This window comes from Convolutriloba macropyga, chromosome 13 (genome assembly GCF_964194025.1).
Source record: "Convolutriloba macropyga chromosome 13, txConMacr16.3, whole genome shotgun sequence".
NCBI classification, from domain to species: Eukaryota; Metazoa; Xenacoelomorpha; order Acoela; family Convolutidae; genus Convolutriloba; species Convolutriloba macropyga.
The window spans coordinates 23,779,817-23,800,520 of NC_134480.1; the positions used below are offsets into that span (position 1 = coordinate 23,779,817).

The window sequence follows — 20,704 nt, forward strand, 5'->3', positions numbered from 1 at the left end:
TGAAACAACTAAAGAGATTAGATAGACAGATCGACCACCAGTACTTTAATAGACCACTAAACTTTTTGGGTTAGCTTTGGACTGTCATTTTTATGAGACACATAAGCTCTATAAGGAGAAAGCCCTAATAGGGCTTTTCAAAATTAGGATCTCTTCCGTTTGTGCCCCCTCAGCATAGGGGGCGCATATTATTTGCACCCCTCAGATGCACGTGCAATGTTTTTTTACATAATGACTTACTATGTAATGGCACGTGCTCTGTAACGGGGGGGGGGGGGGGGCATAACGTACTGGGGGCACAAACGGAGAAGATCCCAAATTTAATATTCAAAATCAAAAACTCAAGACTCTAATAATCAAGAATTAAGGCATATATGATTGGCACTACTTAGATGCACACTATTGACCTTTCACAAGTAAATGTTCATAAAATTTAAAGTTCCAAAAGTGAGTTCAGAAGTCATTTTTTTTTAGAAATTGCCGCGTGCGAACAAAAAACCACAAGCGAGAAAGCGAAGTTTTGTCCACACAACGTTTTCTCACTCGACTTTAAATTTAGAGCGAAAAAATTTCACGCCGCAAAACCACTCGCTTTTTCGCTCCACTTCCTGTTTCGGCGTGACCAAAATCACTACTCCAATTTGACTTCAAAAATCATGAAATCGTGAGAACAGATCTTAAACATAGCAGGACAAGTCCTGACGTACAATTCAAAGAATTTTCATTGACCAAACAGAAAACTAGACCAAGAACGGACTATGAATGGATTGGGAAAACCATTTAGAAAAAAATCCGATCCAAAAATTCGAAAAAACTGTAAAAATCATAGTGAAATTGCCGCATGTGAACAAAAAAACCACTAGCGAGAAAGCGAATTTTTGTTCAGACACGTTTTTCTCTATCTACTTAAAAATTAGAGCAAAAAAAATCACGCCGCAAAACCACTCCCTTTTTCGCTCCATTTCCTGTTTTGGCGTGACCAAAATCACTACTCCAATTTGACTTCAAAAATCACGAAAATGTGTGAACAGATCTTAAAAAAAAGACAGCGCCCCAATACAATTGAAATTCTTTGAATTGTAAAAAAAAGACAGCGCCCCAATACAATTCAAATTCTCTGAACTGTAAAAAATTTAGGAGCGCTATAATAGCCGCCTGGAATTGAGGACGCGGCTATTAACAAGACGATTTGTTGACGTTCTTGTTAGGAGCCTCATCTTCTCGTCCCTATCTCTCTCCTGAATTCTGTCAGCACAAATTGTCTGCTGAAAGGGCAAAATAGGGGAAAACCCCTCAATTAGGACAGTTTTCATCAACATTGTCAATTGAATATTTCTTTTATTTTGAATTTATAGTTCTCGCAGTGGCTTCTGTTCACAATGGGGTACTGCGAAGAGAAGTAGGAGCAGCAGCACCAACCCCATCTACTGCAATGTGGACAGTGGGCTGGCTGAGGAACAGACCACGTGTATGTTACAGTTGGGACCAGAATGCGGTTAGTTCATAGTCAAGCAACCTAGTCCAGATATAATGTCACGTTTGCAAATAATTGCCATTTTTGCGGATATTTATAAATTTTCATTGCTCAGGGCCAAATTTGCAAACTCTTGCAAAAAATACAACTTGAAAATTCTTGCAAAAAATAATTCGCAAATTCTTTCAAAAAAATACCATTTGCAAATTCTTGCAAAATACAATTTGCAAATTCTTTCAGAAAACAATTTTAAAAAATTTGAAAATTCCTTTAAAACAGCAAGCGTCAAGATGCACTTTGATTGCGTTTTCCTCGCGAAACACAATCGTGAAAACACCTTGCTAGGAGTAGTGACCTTACATTTATAATATTTGTCTAAAAACACACTAAAAACAACAAACTAAGGTAAACACAAGTTTGCATTGAATTGTATTGTTGGCCTCTTAAATTGCACTTGAAGAAACCATTCTTTGTCATAATTTAAACATGCGATCACTTTCAATCGAAATTTTAACCAGGAATATTAAACAACAAAGATGAATCCAGAAAATAGTTTCGAAACCTCTTCACTTTCATTAAAGGCTTTTTTGAGTCCACTCGTTTGCCCATGCTACTCAATCTTTCCCCATTTTTAGTTTACAGGCGACGACAAAGGAGTACGGTTACGCGTTTCCAATTAATCGCGCACAAAAGATGTTTCCACGACTTCCTTTTGTGAAAAAAATGTAATCCCTTAACGGTCCAATGCAAAAACGTGATAAAGATGGGGAGTCATACAATTGTTATTTTGTTTCCTATCAATTATCCTATAACATGACCAGAAAAAACTTCTTCCCACTGGCTTAACAGACAAATCGGTTAAATTTTGATGATTATATCACATTCATCTTGTATTTTTGTTTCCAGCTAAGGACTGTGTCGTGGGTCAGTGGACCGGCTGGTCGCCCTGTTCTGACAGTTGCGGGGGAGGCATCCAGACCCGACACAGATCCATCTTCGAGCAGGCACAGTTCGGTGGCAAAGCGTGCCCAGGTGAAAATGATTTATCCGATACCCAAGCCTGCAACTCTATGCCTTGCTAGCATAATGAACAAAAATTCACGTACAACCCAATTGCAATCCAAAACATCAAATCATATTTATCAAAAGAGAAAATTCGTGTGCATCAGAAAGCTGACAATTTTGTGCCACAAACCAGCATTATACTTCACGTCAAACAACGGTTCAGAGACAAACATAGATTAAAAAATGTATCCATAAATCTGTAACATCTCGTTAGAACATTATCAAAAGTGTAAATTGTCATCCAGCATATTTCACCATTACTGTGCTCACATCAGCAGCTTCAAACCAACCCTACCAATCTCTCACTAGCCTCTTAGGTGTCTCTTAAAATCTAGTTTACATACAAAGATGTGAATTTATTTCTTTAGACATTTGACATATCGTTATTCTTTCAAAACAATCTAGAAGGCGCTATTTACATTTTACTGCTACTATTTAGAAATTTACGTTTATATACAAGTGTAAGTTTTTAGTTGATCATGTACAATTTTGTAGTTCTAATTACACTATTTTGCTCGATTTTTCTTTTCTTTAAGTTCGGCATAGACAGATTTAAGAGCTCCCAAGCCTTTAACTGACAGCTTGATAGTTCCAACCTGTAGACCAGAAGTTTCTGCATCTTGCAGGTCAAAGTCGTGTTCAATTATGTTCTTGTTCGGTCTTAAGAGATCCCAAACACTGACTTCGACGAACCCGACATCTTCACAGTCACCGTCATCTTGCTTGGGTTCCGCCACGACGTCGAATCGGATCTTGCTTGCCATGTCAGAATCTCCACTAAGAAGCATATCTTTCAACGCCTCACGCGATGCGTTGTTATTGGTTCTTGAAACGAAGAACATCTTATGGAAGTTAAACTCGATATTTTCGTCGGGAATTGACGGAATCTCCAGCGACGTTGGTGTTTCAGTGTACTCAAGTGGGATGTCCAGGAATTTGTAACTCACGAAAAGAGCAACTAAATTGGGATCCTTGAAAGCTTTGCAGTGCTTTTCTAAGGACACGCCATGTACAACAATGGTTATCAAGTTCGGGTCTTCTTCAAGAGCAATAGACGAACGCATAGTTTTAGTGGTGATAAACTGCTCGGAATCTGTGGTTTCACCTCCCGAATCTAAAACTTCATCTTCGGCCTTTTCGCCTTCCTTAGCCTCGCCTATTGGCAATTTCTCTTTCGTCTGGAGTTCGTCATTTTCTCGATGTTCGGAAGGCAACTGCCCGGGTTCTTGCGTTTCTCCGGGCTCTTTAGCGTCAAATCGGGCTCTCAAAGTCCCTTTTCTGGGTCGCGCAACTGGAGCAACTTGTGTTTCAGCTTGCACTGGTTCTGGACTTTCAGCAATATTTTCTTCCTCTTCAAATTGCTCATCCACGTACTCGTCCGCTTCGCTGTCCATCGGCATGTCAGGTTTTGTTACTGGGTTTTCAGCGAACCCAACCTTCTTAGGCGACCCTCGAAGCGACCTTTCCGTAACTTCGGGCTTGGTAGGCATCTCTTTAACCGTCATTTCGCTCTCCGACTTGATGGTTGAAACGGGAGCTCGAATCGGTTCATCTTCTACACGACTAATTACCTTCTTAGCTTCCTTTTCAATTTCTCGAAACTCATTAGGCTGTCTTCGAATAGTCGACTTTTGAGCTTTGAGTTCGGCTAACTCAGCTTCTTCTTGCTCTCGTTCTGCGAGCAATCTCTGGGCTTCGCCGCGCAAAACAGATTCGCTTTTGTAGTTTGAGAACCATTTCAGGTTGACCGAAATAGAACCATTAACTCTGCCATCAGGAAGCACAATCTCGTAGGGTCCTTGAATAGCTCTGTTATGTGACAATTCGGTCAGGGGAACACGAGCTACGCCTAAAAATGAGAGATCACTGCTTTCTTGTGAATCATCAAACACGTACAACTCCAAATCATTCGACTTCAGATAGTTGTCCAAAGCGTCGGACATCATTACTTTGAATGACTTGTTGTCGCTAAATTGAGGATTACAACTGTTGTTGATAATCGGAGTATCGTAGTCGTCAAAATCAAAGAACTTGTAAACTACATAAGGAGACGGCTGTCGATCTGGAAGCCTCGAATTAAGATCTGAGCACTGCTCGACCTTGACATACAAATAATTTGATCCAGGCTCGATGTCTCTTTCTCCTTCAAGAATCCTAATGGCCTCATTATCCGCTCGTTCATTGATTTGAGAATAGCCCATTGCTTTCACCCTTTCAGAGTACAACCTCAGAGCTTGCTCAACCGGCACAATGAATCGGATACTATATTCCAAAGTCCCGTAAACCTCGAGCCCTTCTCGAGAATTTCCAATAAGGGGTGCCGAAGCATACATTCTCCCCTGAGCATGGTCAAAAATATCTCTAAAACAGATCTTCGCAGCTGCCAGAGTCCTAAAATCAGTTCCAACAGCTTGATGTAACTCAAAAGTGCATGCATTTTTCATCAAGTAAGAGAGGAAAATGTCGTCCATGTCAACTTTAAATTGAGAAGTGAATTTAAACACTGCAACAGGTCCTTTAGCAGGCGGCGTAGTTTGAGTTTCGAATTCGTGGAATCCATACGTCATGAACAAAGAAGGCTGACTATCTTGCAACAACTTCTGCGCATCTTCAGAAAGCGCAATGCGATCAACATGAATCTCAAAAATGTTCTTTCCCCGTTCAATTTCCAGGGTTTCGTGTCCAAGAATTTCATCATCATCTTCATCGCCAAGTTCTTTCGTATCCGCTTGAACTTTGAAGGGTTTGGTTCCATACGCAACATCTTTCAATTGCGCTTCAAGTTTCTTAATTCTAGCCTGACGAATATCAAGCAACCTTGCATACTCCTCCGCGCGAGCTTCGAATTCTTTTTTGTACTCCTCGACTCTTTGAGTGGATGCATCAACTTCCTTCTTATACACTTTGTTGATATTGTACTGTTGTAAAAGCATATTTCTCGACTTCTCCAGCTCAGCAACCGTGTCCGCTAATTGAGCTTCCAAGTCCAAAACTTTGTTCTGACTTGGTTCTTCGTCAGTACTTACAACAAACTCTGGTTTATCACTTGGTTTGTCTTTCCGCGCACGGAGCAAAACCAGCGCTTCTTCGAGCTCCCCAAAATCAGTTCCAGTTTGCGAAGTGAAGAATTTGACCTTTTCTTGGGCCGATTCATACTGCTGCTTGACAGTGTAGAACTCGATTTGAAGTTGCCGCATTTCGGATTTCAGTTTCTCATGAGCTTCCGATTCCGAATGGAACTTGTCCAAAATTTCACCTTTATCCGATAGATCACCCTTCATGGCTGCTTGCAACTTAGCAATTTCCAATCTCAGCTCCCTTTCCTTTTCGATAGACGCTGTGTCGCGCTCTGTATCTAACGCAGACTTCACCAAACTTTCATTGTTCGCTTTCAAAATGTTGCATTCTTGTTCTAAAAGTTGGATCCTGTGCTGCATTTCGAGTACTACTTTCTCACGATGCATGTCGTCACGTAATTTGCCCTGCAAGTCAACATTGCGTGCATTTTCGTCCTGGAAATCTTTGTTCAGCTTTTCCAACTCTGAAAGCAGGTTTTGGTTTGTAGACTTCACGGAACGCAAGTTCTCTTCCAAAGTTTGATACTGCAATTGTAATGATGTGAATTTGGTCGACTTTTCTTTAATTTCACGCTGCAATTTGATTATTTCCACATTTTCCTGAATTCCCGATTTGTACTCGTTGTTCACAGTTTCCTTGTATTTGACAATACCTTCGTTCCTATCAACATGTTGCTGTCGCAGCTGTTCTTTTAAGTGGTCTGCCTCCCGCTCGGCATCTTGTAGTCTTTCCTCCATTTCAATCAGTGCTTCGTTCAATTTGGCATTTTCATCCCGCGCCTCTTCGAGTAAGCTATGCCCATATCTAGGCAACGGTTCTAATTTCGAGCTGGTATTTCTGGGAGTTCTTGCACTATCACCACGAACACCTCGCCCTGTGTCAATTCGATGACCGATATAACCATAAGTACTATTAGCCTGTCGCTTACTTTGTGATGCAATTTGTTGTTTGGCAACAGCTAGTTTATCTTTAAGCAGGTTGTTTTCCTTTTGAAGCTCTAAAACCTTCAAGTTAAGATCTTCGACTTTTTCGGCTAGCTCCGCATCTCTCTTGGACACAGCATGACTGGGTCCTCCACCAGATTCCCTCAATTTCTTATTGTCGTTCGACAATTTCTGAAGCTTGGTTGTCATTTTCTTGATCTTTTCTTCCTGCTTTCGACCATGTTGTTTGAGCAGAATGTTTTCCGAATACAATTGTAGGTAATTATCTTCTATGTCAGCTCGAGACCATTTCTCAACGACTCGCTTTTGCTGTGCGTTTGATTTGGCATCAGCTTGAGCTCCATTTCCCTTATCCCGAACAGGGATATCATCCAATGACTCATCAGCCATTTTCACTGAAATATTTAAAGTGAAGAGTATAGGTATGATAATCAAAGTCAGACAGTCATCCCTAAGCAAGAACAAAAAGCATTGCAGAGCTTATAGTTAGTCCATTAAAGTTCAACGCCTTAAAAGTTATTTTTCATGCCCGGAGCTTTTCGAAGGTTAATCAGAGTATAATTCAAATTTGAAAATTCGAATTTAACTCAAAAAAGAATTTGTTTATCAATTGACTTCAAGTGACACAAATATCAAACTATCCTAGGCTTCGTTAGAGCCAGTAAAAGCAACTAACTATGTGTTTCACCAAGTTTCTCTTACTTAAGAACTTTGTTGCTCAGAAGGAAAGATTGAGAGCCTCATAGTCTCATGAATTACAGAAAAAAGACACGATAACAATTAATGTAAAAGAAACCAATTTGTCACATTAAAATTACTTCCGATATTTGAAACAAACGTTTTCGAAATTTACGTTCATCGTCAGGTTAAAACTGTTTCACAAATTGTTGAAGGATAAAATGAATATGTATTTACAATTGTCTGAGACCACAATTAAAACAATTCTAGGAACTATTCTAAAAAATTCAATCGAAAACTTTTCCTATATACAATATTTAGCCTATTTACAACTCACACTTACATCTGTTATCAATTCCTTCAAAAATATTCCTATTCCGGATTTTTCCATTTTGGCCATATTTTTGTATTTTTAGGGATATTCCGAATTTTCCCTAACCCTAAGTATCCCTCTTGTGGAGGTTTTACAAATTTCATTTTGTCATGCTCAAAAAGTTTTTTGCCCAATGTATCCTTATCTAGTCAAAATTATGATTTGAACTAATATTTTAGCGTGAGCTTCCGCCCCCTATATTCAGCGCGTGTTTAGTGCCGGCTTCAGCTTGTTGATGTATATAGCTTCGGTGTATATAGCTTCGCTGAAGCCCGCACTAAACACGCGCGATGAATATAGGGGGCGGAAGCTCACGCTAAAATATTAGCTCAAACCATGATTTTTACTAGATAAGGATACATAGGGCTTAAAACATTTTGTGCATGACAAAATGAAAATTGCAAAACCTCCACAAGTGAGATACTTTGGGATAGGGCAAAATCGGAATACCCCTAAAAATACAAAAATATGGCCAAAAGTGAAAAATCCGGAATAGGAATCTTTTTAAAGGAATTGATAACAGATGTAGATAACAATTAATTTACCCCTCAATGGAATATGCTCTGTATGTCAATTTAAAAAGACAAAAATCACTAGTTTCAACGGATTTTTGGTATCTTTAAGGATCTTTTGATGATGCTAGTCAAAGGTTTTAAATGTCAAAAATGCGTCTTTGATTGACCCTAGATAAAGATGTTGCAGAATATGAAGTGTTTCCCATAACGTCAGTTTCTCAGTGTTAATTTTATGTCACTTGAAGTTTGTTAATCATATAGAAGTCCTGTCGAATGATCTGTATGAAAAACAGGTGGATTCGTGAACACTCGCAAAGAACCTGATGCATCTTTTGTCAAGTCATAATATTACTTTGCATATGTTGAGATTCTCCGAGTTTGAGTTTCAATTTCAATTCATGTCTGATAATCATGTAGAATTGATAGCTGCTAAATAAAAAGTTTGAAGAATACAGAAAAAACTGATTTTGGCTGCTTCAGAATGTAACTTTAAGTTTTGCAGACATGCCAATCGATTAATGCTATTTTTTGGTCTTGAATTGATTTGTTTAATAGTTAGGCGCGGCTACCACATCGGTGGGCAAAACAACCATTACGAACACTTCACTTCCGTTTGGTAATACAGTAGCGAGCTTCATTACTGGTCTCTTGTAAACTGCGAACTTTGTTCGAAATATCAAAATATAAACTGCGAACTTTGTTCGAAATCTGTCAGCCCTTTTTACTGCAACCATTACGTGTTTTTATCCTGGTTCAATTCGTGTTTCTATCTTGTAGTTCATTGGGCGTAGTAGCAAATAAGCATCTCGAACCAGGATAAGTGGAAATTCCATCAAATTGAATCTATTGATGAGTAGAACAGTAAAGTGGTTGAAGCTTTGCTTCAGCCTACTATAGTCGTGGTTTGTACTATAGTCCTGGTCCTCATTCTTTGAACGAAAGCAACTATCAGCGAAGTAACCAAAAGCGTACTGGTGGAGAATTATCCAAAAAGTAGAGCCCTAAAAGCCGAACTGAACATATCCGACGACCCATATAACTCACTGCAATGCCCCTGCACTCGGTCTTAGGGATTTTAAATGGCAGCGCTATACGCAGAGTGCCCATGAAATCTACTGGAAGCCATGGATCTTCAAGCCTTGGCGTTCAGGAATGGCAGCGAATTATTTCCTGGTTGCAAGTTATGTCCAGAGACATATGCAAGTTTCTTGCAGTATCCAACCCAGAACTATCTCGCAGAAAAATCAAAAGGAAAGCTCTCCTTCCTTGATTCATATGACGAATGACTACGTATCACCTTAGATTGTTGGCCCTCTGGTGGACTCATAGATATTGATGAGGTGATGCGAAGAATCTTAGGACGAAGCAACTTGAATTGTGTGTAAGATAATGCCAAACCTGGCGGAAAAGTACAGATATGTCGCGACCAAACATGGGGCATTAAACACTCCACTAACTTTCTCAAAAACGCATATGACCATCAAAGTACCCAAAGCATTTTACTGATTGACGCAAAAAACATATACAACAGCCTCAATTGCCAGTTTGCCTCGAAAGCAAAAAAGCACTTTACTATCTGCCAAAAGCCTTTCTTCAGGCTATTTCAATATAATTTTCCATCAACGTCGTAATCGCACCTAAGCATTAGATTCAACAAACAAATTTAATTTTTGCAAAAATATGCTCTCACAACTAAAGACTTTATAACGGTCTTCAACGATACCTTCAACGATAATCTTTTTCGTTTCTCCCTCCTTTTATTTAAAAAAAATGAATTATCCAAATTTACATCACCAATTTTCTAAGGAAAGGAAGATGAGTAAACCTATAAGCTAGCTGTGACCCCTTTCTGCATCCCCCCACTGCATTGTGGGCGTAAAACTTTTAACTCCTCGTGCATATTTTTACATTAACGTGCTATATAAGAATTGAAGTTTTTTTTTACAAAATAATTATAAATTTAAGGTGTGCTTGGTTGGGGAAATCATGGTTTAAATCATTTCTAAGTTCAGTCAATTCTCAGAAAGTTTTCTTGCGATCAACCTTGTGTCCCTCGTCTCTAAATGGCAACATGATCTGCCGTGACGGTGTACAGAATTTGTTTTATTTTCGCATTTACAATAAAGTTTTACATTGACAAACCACAACTTTCTCGATCAGCAGAAACAAAGCGGCATTCATGTCCACTCTATGAAGCCCTACACTTTCTGCAGCAGAATATGCTGAAAAAGCAAAAATCATTTTGATCTGAGGTTTCATTATGCCTCAGCTGATCTTTTTTTAAACCTGGTTTTGACCTAAACCATTGCAAGGAAATCATGTATTTGAGAACTGCTTTCTCTTGATCAGCGGAAACAAAGTGGAATTCAATCTCACTATAATAACTATAATTATGTACAAATTTCATACCAGCTAGATATGCTGAAAAAGAGAAAACCGCCATGAATTTAGCTTTTAATGTGTCACAACTGATCTTTGCGCAAACCACAGGAGACAAGAAGTGGTCCATGACATAAACCATCGCAAAATGCCTTGAGCAAGGGATGTCAGGGGACATAAACCAATTATTCACCATAACGTGACCTCGACGGATGTAAGGAGTTCAATGATGTAAGGACGGATGTAAGGAGTTCAATTATTCACCATAACGTGACCTCGACGGATGTAAGGAGTTAGGCAAGAGCTCTAATGCTCCTGGCAAAGAATCAACAGGTAGTGACCTCTCCGTGAAGAAAAAAATAACTATCAGTGAAGTATCCAAAACTGTATCCCAAACTTTGCCGGAGAAACATCCAAAAATTAAACCTCTAAAAGCCGAACTGATCGTATCCGACAACGTATCTAATTCTAGATACGTCGCTACCATACCCAGTCTTCCATCTTTGAAAAAAGCTGGTTCCATTAAACGTCTCTTTGAAAAATTCCGTGCCACAAGATCAAAATTTGCGTACAAATTTGTCAAACGTCACCTCATTACAAAACAAAGCTTTCAGAAAAGTCGTCCAACAAAAAATGACTCTCATAACCGGAACTACGCGAAACTTTCAGACACTAACCGACAGCACAGTGAATATTATTAGCAAAGAACTGATATCGTCCGTTGTTAATCATCCTAATTATAGCAACAAGTGCGGAGGCCTCTCAAGTCACCAGTCTGCAAAGGCGGTGTCAACATCTTCAATCGTAGTGATGGAATCTATGACTACAAAACCGTGTCACATCACAATTTCCATGCCACCTCATCACATAAACAAATCCTTCAGAAACACCGTCAAACAAAAACTGGCTTTCAAAACAAAAATTACGCCAAGTTTGCAGACACTGATTGACAGCACAGAGAATATTATTAGCAACAAATTGATATTGTCTATTGTTAATCATCAGAAATACAGCAAAAATACCAGAGGCTTTTTTGCTTCCGGTTTGCGAAAGCGATCTCAACATCTTCATTCCGATTGATGAAATCTTTTATTAATATCGTTTCTATTATACGCTTCCTGGAGAAAAATTGAAAGGAAACAAGCGGAGAACAAAATGGTTTAACTCAGTATCGTAATCCGCAAAAAAGATCAAAAAACAAAATCAAGAAATTGCATGACAAAGGAAACATCACAAAACTGGAGGCATAGGCAATAAACCTAGCCACAAAAAAAAAATCACCATGATGATTAAATGCTCCTCCTCTAAAGAGTTAAATTTCTCATCTATAAAAACTAGATTTTTGTGATAGAAATGAGCTTAGATATAAATAGAAAAACAGCAAAAATCCCTAAACCTCTGCATGTGGAGAGCAGTCCACTGCTAGCTAAGCTTCACACTGACCGAAAGTTTAATACACTCAACTTATTTTCAACTAATTTCCGGATGCTCCGACCAATTTGCTCGAACTAGTATGCGATGAGTTTGAACCAGGTCTTCATCTTTCGTAAAAAGAACCCTTTGCAAATTACCAGCAGAGCTTTTCATTAAAAACGTTTGTCTTCTTCAATTTTTTGACCTCCTCTCACAATATAAAGAGAGCAGTCGAGAAACCAAAAACTCCTCATTCAAGATTTTTGAAAAGTACGAACTGACCAATAACTCCAGAACTCTCCAGTACTTTCCAAAGAATAAGTGCCAATCCAAATGGAGTGACAGATCACTGATTAGAAATTTTTCTAGGAAGTGGAATAATTTGCCAATTGAAATCCGAAAAGAGAAAACTAAAAATAAATTTAAGGAAAAACTAAGCAGCGAAATGGTCAAACTGCATGAACGTGTTCCAATAGATAGACAAGTAAGAGGCTTTAGAAATTTGTTCTACTGAAGTATAAAGACCAAACTATTCATATATTTACGAGGCGATTTTGAAAATGTAAATATTTAACCAAACGTTTTTGTTGTGGTTATAACTTTAAATTTACATTTTTGAAGATTAAAACAACAATAAAGGGCCGTGTACACCATCTGGCATCGATGGATGTAGGTTGAAAAAAAGGGCATGATGAGTAGCACTTAGTAGCCGGATGCTGCACTCCAAGCTGTTCCCCTCCAGACAGTGTAAAGACGGCCCAGTCACAAAAATAACTAACAAGTGGAGAGGAAAGCACCTATATATATTATATATATATATATATATATATATATATATATATATATATATATATTATATATATATATATATATATATATATATATCTCGTGTTTTCTTGTGTTTTTGAATGTTAGCAGGCTCCGTGAATGGGATGTTTTGATGCCAACCATCTTCCTTCATCACATCAGGTCGTAGCATTCTAATTGATTTCGTTTTTAGAGCATTTTTTTGTGTTTTGAATGTTAGCAGGCTCTGTGAATGGGACGTTTTGATGCCTACCCTCTTCCCTCCAGCTCCTCGGACTTGGTCTTGGGTACTTCTCGTACCAAATATATAGACGAGGGTCAAGTTAAGGGTTGTGTTCACTCCTATCGAGGTGCTAAACTGCTAGATCTCTGATGTTATCAATAAATACCCAGACCAGAAGCTGAACACTGTTGTAGTAATTGCCGGCTTCAATGATCACCGTAGTAGTATTGAAACGTTCATAGAGCATTGGAAATTCCTCATTCAGCTGATTATTGTTAAATTTAGCCCAAATAATTTGATTGTTCCCAAAGTTATACCCACCAGCTGTAATCGCCTCATAAATAAGAAAATCAGTGCCCTTAACTACGCTTTGTATAATTATATTGATTCTTGTGCCCTAAAGTTGTTTATTGTTTCACCCTCATTTAGAAATGTTCTTGAACCTAACCTGTTCTGTAAAGACACCGTGCACTTCTCCTTTCATGGAAACCATGTTTTCACTATTATTCTGTTTAACATCATTCAATACTTTAAATATCGTTGCTGTTATTACTCTCCTGTAATTAACTTAATCTAGTCCCCCTCAGTGCAGCCTTCCCAACTCCTAGCCCGCAGCTTGATGGCTGATCAAACCCCTTGTCCACTCTGCAAGGGTCCCCTACGTAGGGGAGGCGTCTGGTGTCATACATGTTATAAATATTTGCACGTGAAATGCAGTGGTTTAGCCGCAGGGAAAGATTGGACCGAAGACTTCAGCTGCAAAAACTGCTCTGAGATTACCGCAGCCACCGAAACAGCAATCGCAACGCCGGCACCACACAACGCTTTGACCGTTCCCGACACTGCACTCATAGATCCTGCAACATCGCACGCCCCCGAACGTTCCGTCGCCGCAGCATCGAATAATTTTTGGGACCACTTCCAGCCTCATCACGCGGTAACAGTGCGCGAAATATACCGCGAGGTCGTCACTTGGAAGCCCTCGTTCTTCACGCTCGGTAAGAACAAGACAGGGGAACAGTTCGCCGAAGCCCTTCACAGTGTCCTCTCCCCGATTGCCGTAAACACGGATAGATCCGATATATCTCTGACCCTCTGTATGATACTTCCGCACCTAACCCTCAGTCGAACAAAGAATACGGACGATGGATCGAACAATAAGACCATCAAGCGTAGACTGCAAGCATGGTACAGCTGCAACTTCTCAGAACTGTTCTGTGAAGCGAAGGCAATCCAAATGAGAATGAATTCAAGGAACAAACAGCAGCACTCTGACCTCAAGATGTTCAACGATTTCATGTCTCGTGGTAAGATCAGTAATGCTATTCGCGTTCTTTCGGATGAGCACAAAGGCGGCGTGCTCGCACCTACCGATCTCATAGACGGTAGACCGGTCCTCGAGATTTTACGCGACAAACATCCTGAAGGTCAACCCTTGGAGCCCAACTGCATTCAGAGCGAACATCCACGCACGCTTCCTTACCACCCCGCTGTCTTCGACAAAATCAATGCCAGGCTCGTCCGAAAGCATGCAATGAAGACTCATGGCAGTGCCGGGCCTTCAGGTCTCGATGCCGATGACTGGCGTAGACTACTTTCTGCTTTCGGGCAAACCTCCACGAACCTGTGCAAGCTTGTTGCCAAGTTTGCTAAGAGGCTGGCCACGTCCATAATACCATCGGATGATTTGATTACATACAATGGTTGTCGACTAGTGGCTCTGGATAAATGTCCAGGTGTGAGACCTATTGGTATTGGTGAAGTAATGCGTCGCATCACCGGACGCATAATCGTCGACTGCATCAGGCAAGATCTAACATCCCTCGGTGGAAACATGCAACTGTGCCTGGGCCTGAAATGTGGCATAGAACATGCCATACATTTGCTTCGCCACAGTTTTGATGATCCCGAAAACGAAGCAATTCTTCTAATTGATGCCAAAAACGCTTTTAACGTGCTCAATAGACGAACAGCATTAGAGAACGTGAAAGCCTTATGCCCATCTTTGCATGTTGCCTTACAGAATTCCTATAGCCACCCGTCTCATCTCTACATCGGTAAGTCGACCATACTGTCTCAGGAAGGTACGACACAAGGCGATCCCCTTGCGATGGCAATGTATGGAATCGCAATCCTACCCCTAATAACAAGACTTCATAATGACTCTTTGACACAAAAATGGTATGCTGATGATGGTAGCGTCGTTGGTAAGCTAAAAGATATCAGGGTACTCTTCGACAAGCTCACTGAGCTTGGTCCCAAGTATGGATATCTTGTCAATGCTCCGAAGTGTCAGTTGATAATTAAGCCAGGAGGCGAGCGCCAAGCGTCAACTGTGTTTGCAGGCACAAATGTGGAAATCACGCAGGGCGCTCGAGTCCTGGGATCAGTTATCGGAAGCTCTGAGGCCAGTAAAAATTTCCTGAAAGATGCAGAAACTAAATACACAAAAAGTTTAGACAGACTTGGTCAATTTGCTCTCACCTCTCCCCAGAATGCCTATGCATGTTTGACGAAGGGGGTTCAACAGAAGTTGAGCTTCCTCTCGCGTACTACACCTTCCATGGACGGGGTTCTGGACAAGGTGGAGGAGCGGCTTGGCCGAGTCATACCGAACATCGTCGGCAAAGAAGTAATCCAAGAGGAAAGAGAACTTTTTTCTCTCCCTCTCAGAATGGGTGGGCTTAACATCGCCCTCCCACAAGATCTTCACAAAAATCTTGAGCAATCAGTTGAACTCTCAAGACCATTGGCGTCATTCAATAATATTCAACAATATGAAGTAGAACAAGCCAAGATCAGTCTCAGACAGAAAGCAGACAATCAACGTGAACTCATCTCGAAAAAATCCAGAATCGAAAACAATCTACCAGAAATGAAGTATACCATCCAGCTGGCCTCGGAGAAAGGAGCATTAAGCTGGCTTAACGCGCTTCCGTTGTCAAAACATGGTTTTGACCTCACGAAGACTGAGTTCCGTGATGGAATAGCACTTCGCTACACCTGGGAAGCGAAGAACACGCCAGCCATATGCCCATGCGGGAAAGAATTCAGCCTCACCCATGCCCTCCAATGCGCTAAAGGTGGTTATACGCACCTACGACACAACGAAATTAGAGATGTGTTTGCAAACCTGATGGATGACGTTTGCCACGATGTACAGATAGAGCCAAAACTTCAGTCGCTCGATGGAGAAATCTTCTCGAGTAATTCCACCACCACTGATGATGACGCTCGACTGGACATCAAGGCAAACGGTCTGTGGGGCTCCCGCTTTAATCGCACTTTCTTCGATGTGAAGATTTTCAACCCTCATGCGAAGAGCTGCCCTAAGACCATAAAAGATGCATACAAATATCACGAGAGCATCAAGCGAAATAAGTACGAAGAGCGAATCCGCGAAACCGAACACAGCAGCTTCAATGCACTGGTTTTTGCTTGTTCGGGTGGTGCAGGTCCATCAGCATCGCGCGTTATGAAACAACTCGCAACCAAGATCAGCGAAAAACGCGGAGAGCCGTACGCCGACACTATAAGCTACATCCGAACGAAAATCAGCTTCGCACTTCTGAGGAGCTGCGTTCTCTGCTTGAGGGGATGTCGTGCCCTCAAGCCTCGTGTTCTCAGTGAGACTTCGATTAGCGCCGTCGTGGAGGAGGGAAGGCTGCACTGAGTGTTTGGCTGCTTATCCTTTTTCATTTGCTTATTCCTTGATGTTCCATTTTTATTTTAATCCTTCCATTCTATTTCCCCATGTGTGCTATATATATAGGTGCTTTCCTCTCCACTTGTTATTTATTTTTGTGACTGGGCCGTCTTTACACTGTCTGGAGGGGAACAGCTTGGAGTGCAGCATCCGGCTACTAAGTGCTACTCATCATGCCCTATTTCTCGACCTACATCCATCGATGCCGGATGGTGTACACGGCCCTTTATTGTTTTTTTTAGTAAGAAAGAAGATAGATATATATATATATATATATATATATATATATATATATATATATAGCACACATAGGGAACTGGAATGGAAGGATTAAAATAAAAATGGAACATCAAGGAATAAGCAAAGGAATAAAGATAAGCAGCCAAACACTCAGTGCAGCCTTCCCTCCTCCACGACGGCGCTAAACGAAGTCTCACTGAGAACACGAGGCTTGAGGGCACGACATCCCCTCAAGCAGAGAACACAGCTCCTCAGAAGTGCGAAGCTGATTTTCGTTCGGATGTAGCTTATAGTGTCGGCGTACGGCTCTCCGCGTTTTTCGCTGATCTTGGTTGCGAGTTTTGAAGATTAAAAAAAAATACAGCACAACAACTGAATACGAAACAACTCAGAACAAAAGGCCTAAGATAAAAACAGTTTCTGCTTTTTTTTGATTTTATGATATTTAATCGTCATATAAAAGCTGTTCAAACTCAACCGAAGAAGACTATAAACTACATAAGTAAGTCAAGAATCTAAAATATGAACAGGATTAGAAGGCTGCTTTTAATCCTTTTAATCCCTGTTTTCTCCTGCACCAGTGCAGGAGGTCCTTCTGCTTCCAAAGTCATGCAACGTATCACAGAGAAGCTAAACGAGAAAAGGGGCGCTGATACGCTGCAAATTTACTTACATAAAGACCAAAAAAAGTTTGCTCTATTGCGAAGCTCCATGATATGCATTGGTGAATATTGCATGCTTAGGCGACCCGAAATCGTAGACGCATCGATTAGAACCATCGTTCTTGAGGGGAATTGCTAGTCTAGCAGCACTGTGCTTCTCACGTGTGGTGCTTTTCTCTGATCCAATCAACCCCGTCACACAATCAACCTTGTCTCGAATGCAATTCTTTTTCTAAAAAGCTGTCTTATAAAATTTGCATTTGATGCTAATTAGAGGTTGAATATTGCCAGAATTTCTAAATGTTTGTAGCAGTTGGTTTGCCGTCCCGAAATTCCCAACAGGAGGGCACATTCTCTTAACTTAATCTTTATCAACTACTATTATGCACTCTAGGTTGTCCGCTTCAAGTTTGGATGAAAATCAGTTTCATATTCGTTGGGAACTTCCCGGAGGCTTCTTGTTTGATTTGATCTAACTCTGCCTCAAAAACTCGTCCTATCAGAAAATTTGACATAAACTGCTGCTTAAAAATTGCGCAACTAACGAAAACAGTAAATGGACAAAGTCAGCAATGGTCAGATGGATTCTGCTCTTGATTTATTTACAATAAACGTATTCTATCACTGCTATCATCAGAAAATTTTCTGCAGTTGATGTCCTCCACCCTCCAAACTATGGGCACTGATTTTTTGTAAAAAATCATACATACATTATAATGAGGTCGCCGGTAGAATCAAACGGGTGGAGATCAGAATGTCAATAAAATGAGATGTAAAATTCAAGGGACGGTTCACAGGGTTTTTAATGCAACCTCTAATTGGTTGGCCTTCGATCAGGCTCTTGAAAAAGTGAAACCCTAAAAATACAAGAACATGGACAAAATCGAAAAATCCGGAATAGGAATGTTTTTAAGTATAAGGAAAAATTTTCGATTGAATTTTTTAGAATGTTTCCTAGAATTGTTTTAAAAGAACAAATCTTGCTGGACCAAAAATCAATATCCAGAGGAATGGTCTTCAAAAATTGTGAATCAGACTCTAGAAAAAATAATAAGTGGCGGTAAAGACCAATTAAGAACAACACCAAAAGAGCATCAAAAAAGCAAGACTAAATCTAATGATAAGCCAACTATTTTTCTACAATACAGAGGCAACCTCACTCAAAACTTCGCAAGCAAATTGAAGAAACTATGCGAATTGCAAGTAGTTTTTACAACGCGAAAATTAAGATCGTGCCTCCCCACCCTGAAATCATCCTTTGATAGAGATCTGAAATCCCACGTGGTATATGAAATTAAATGTAATGGATGCGGATCCATCTATGTTGGGCAAACAAGCCGGCATGTTACCACAAGGATAACAGAACATCAAAAGAAGGATTCACAGGTGGGTCAACATCTAGTTGAATGTCGTGGCGCCACGAATGACATTGAATGGAGAATTCTGGACGCCTGTCGGTCAGTAGAAAAACTAATGATCATCGAAGCTATATATATCAGCAAGCTGAAGCCGGCACTAAACACACGCGACGAATATAGGGGGAGGGAACTCACGCTAAAATATTAGTTCAAATCATAATTTTGACTAAATGAGAATGCATAGGGCAAAAAACATTTTGTGCATGACAAAACGAAATTTGCAAAACCTCCACAAGAGGGATACTTATGGTTAGGGCAAATTCGGAATAACCCTAAAAATACAAGAACATGGACAAAATCGAAAAATCCGGAATAGGAATGTTTTTAAGTAAATTGATAACAGATGTAAATATGTGTTGTAAATAGGCTAAATATTGTATATAAGGAAAAATTTTCGATTGAATTTTTTAGAATGTTTCCTAGAATTGTTTTAATTGTCATCTCAGACAAATGTAAATACATATTCATTTTATCTTTTAACAATTTGTAAAACAGTTTTAACCTGACGATGAACGTAAAGTTCGAAAACGTTTGTTTTAAGTATTGGAAGTAATTTTAATTTGACAAATTGGGTTCTTTTACAAAATGAGATGTATTGCTCGTGCTATCTATTTTTGATTAACCTTAGTTTCATTGGAGCGCAATTTTTGTAAAATATAGTTTCAAAACAACGTAACGAAGTTCAATCCGTCCCCGGGGTCAAGGAATTTAGCCAAGATTCTGCAAAATCAGCGGTAACTAGCGCTGACGAGTTGCAAAATTTCACCGCCATTTTTTTACATAAAATGCCTAGAATGCGTTTAATTGACTTGTTTAAATCCAACGCATTCAAGGCAAATTATGTACGATATACTCTAAATTCAACGCAAAATATGTAAGATCGACGCTAGATTCAAAGCAAAAAAAGATCTACTTTAAATTCAACGCAAAGTATGTAAGATTGGCGTTGAAGGCGGAATTTATGTAAGATCGACGCTAAATTCAACGCCAAATATGTAAGATCTAATTAAGTTCAACGCCAAAAAGATAATGTCTACACTAAATTCAATGCAAAGTCTGCGAGATTTGCGCAGAAAGCGTAAAATTTAGGTAAGATTTACGCTGAATTCAACGCATAATATATAAGATATACGCTGAATTTAACGTCAGATATATAAGATCTACGCTAAATTCAATGCAAAGTACGCAAGGTTGGCGTTGAATACTTTAATTTGACGTAAGAGCTACGCTAACTTAAACGCAAAATATATAAGGTCTACGCTAAATCAACGCAAAGTATGTAAGATCTACATTAAGTTCAACATCAATTATGTAAAATCTAGACTAAATTTAACGCAAAGGATGTGAGAATGGCGTTGAATTCGTTAAAGTTAGTTAAGAACTACGCTAATTTCAATGCAAAGTATGTGATATTGGCTTCGAATGCGTTGAATTTTTGTAAGATCTACGCTAAATTCAACGTATAGTATAAGAGATTGGCGTTGAATGCGTTAAATTTATGTGAAATCTACGCTAAATTCAACGCCAAATAAGTAATATTGCCGTTGATTGCGTTAGAATTATGTAAGATCGGCGCTAATTTCAACGTAAAATTTGTAAGACACGCTAAATTCTACTCCAAATATATAAGATCTACGTTAAATTCAACGCAAACTATGTAAGATATACGATAATTTAAACGCCAAATATATAATATCTACTCTAAATTCAATGCAAAGTATGCGAGATT

The 20,704-nt window shown here is 39.6% G+C and overlaps 3 protein-coding genes across 3 annotated transcripts in view; 1 reads left to right on the forward strand and 2 right to left on the reverse strand.

The window, feature by feature from the left end:
• LOC142351516 (spondin-1-like) overlaps positions 1 to 2,696 on the forward strand; it is a 74,912-nt gene extending 72,216 nt beyond the window's left edge. The window contains 2 exon segments of the mRNA XM_075403578.1: positions 1,356 to 1,495; positions 2,381 to 2,696. Coding sequence (XP_075259693.1) covers positions 1,356 to 1,495; positions 2,381 to 2,556 — 316 coding nt within the window. The 3' untranslated portion in view covers positions 2,557 to 2,696.
• The window catches only part of LOC142352140 (large ribosomal subunit protein uL22m-like), a 350,565-nt gene that overhangs the window by 312,734 nt on the left and 17,127 nt on the right, over positions 1 to 20,704 (reverse strand). The gene's annotated exons all lie outside the window — the stretch shown is intronic.
• LOC142351515 (protein fantom-like) lies at positions 2,875 to 6,952 on the reverse strand. The gene has a single exon (XM_075403577.1). The coding sequence runs from the start codon at positions 6,949 to 6,951 to the stop codon at positions 3,046 to 3,048; it is 3,906 nt and encodes a 1,301-aa protein (XP_075259692.1). The 5' UTR covers position 6,952; the 3' UTR covers positions 2,875 to 3,045.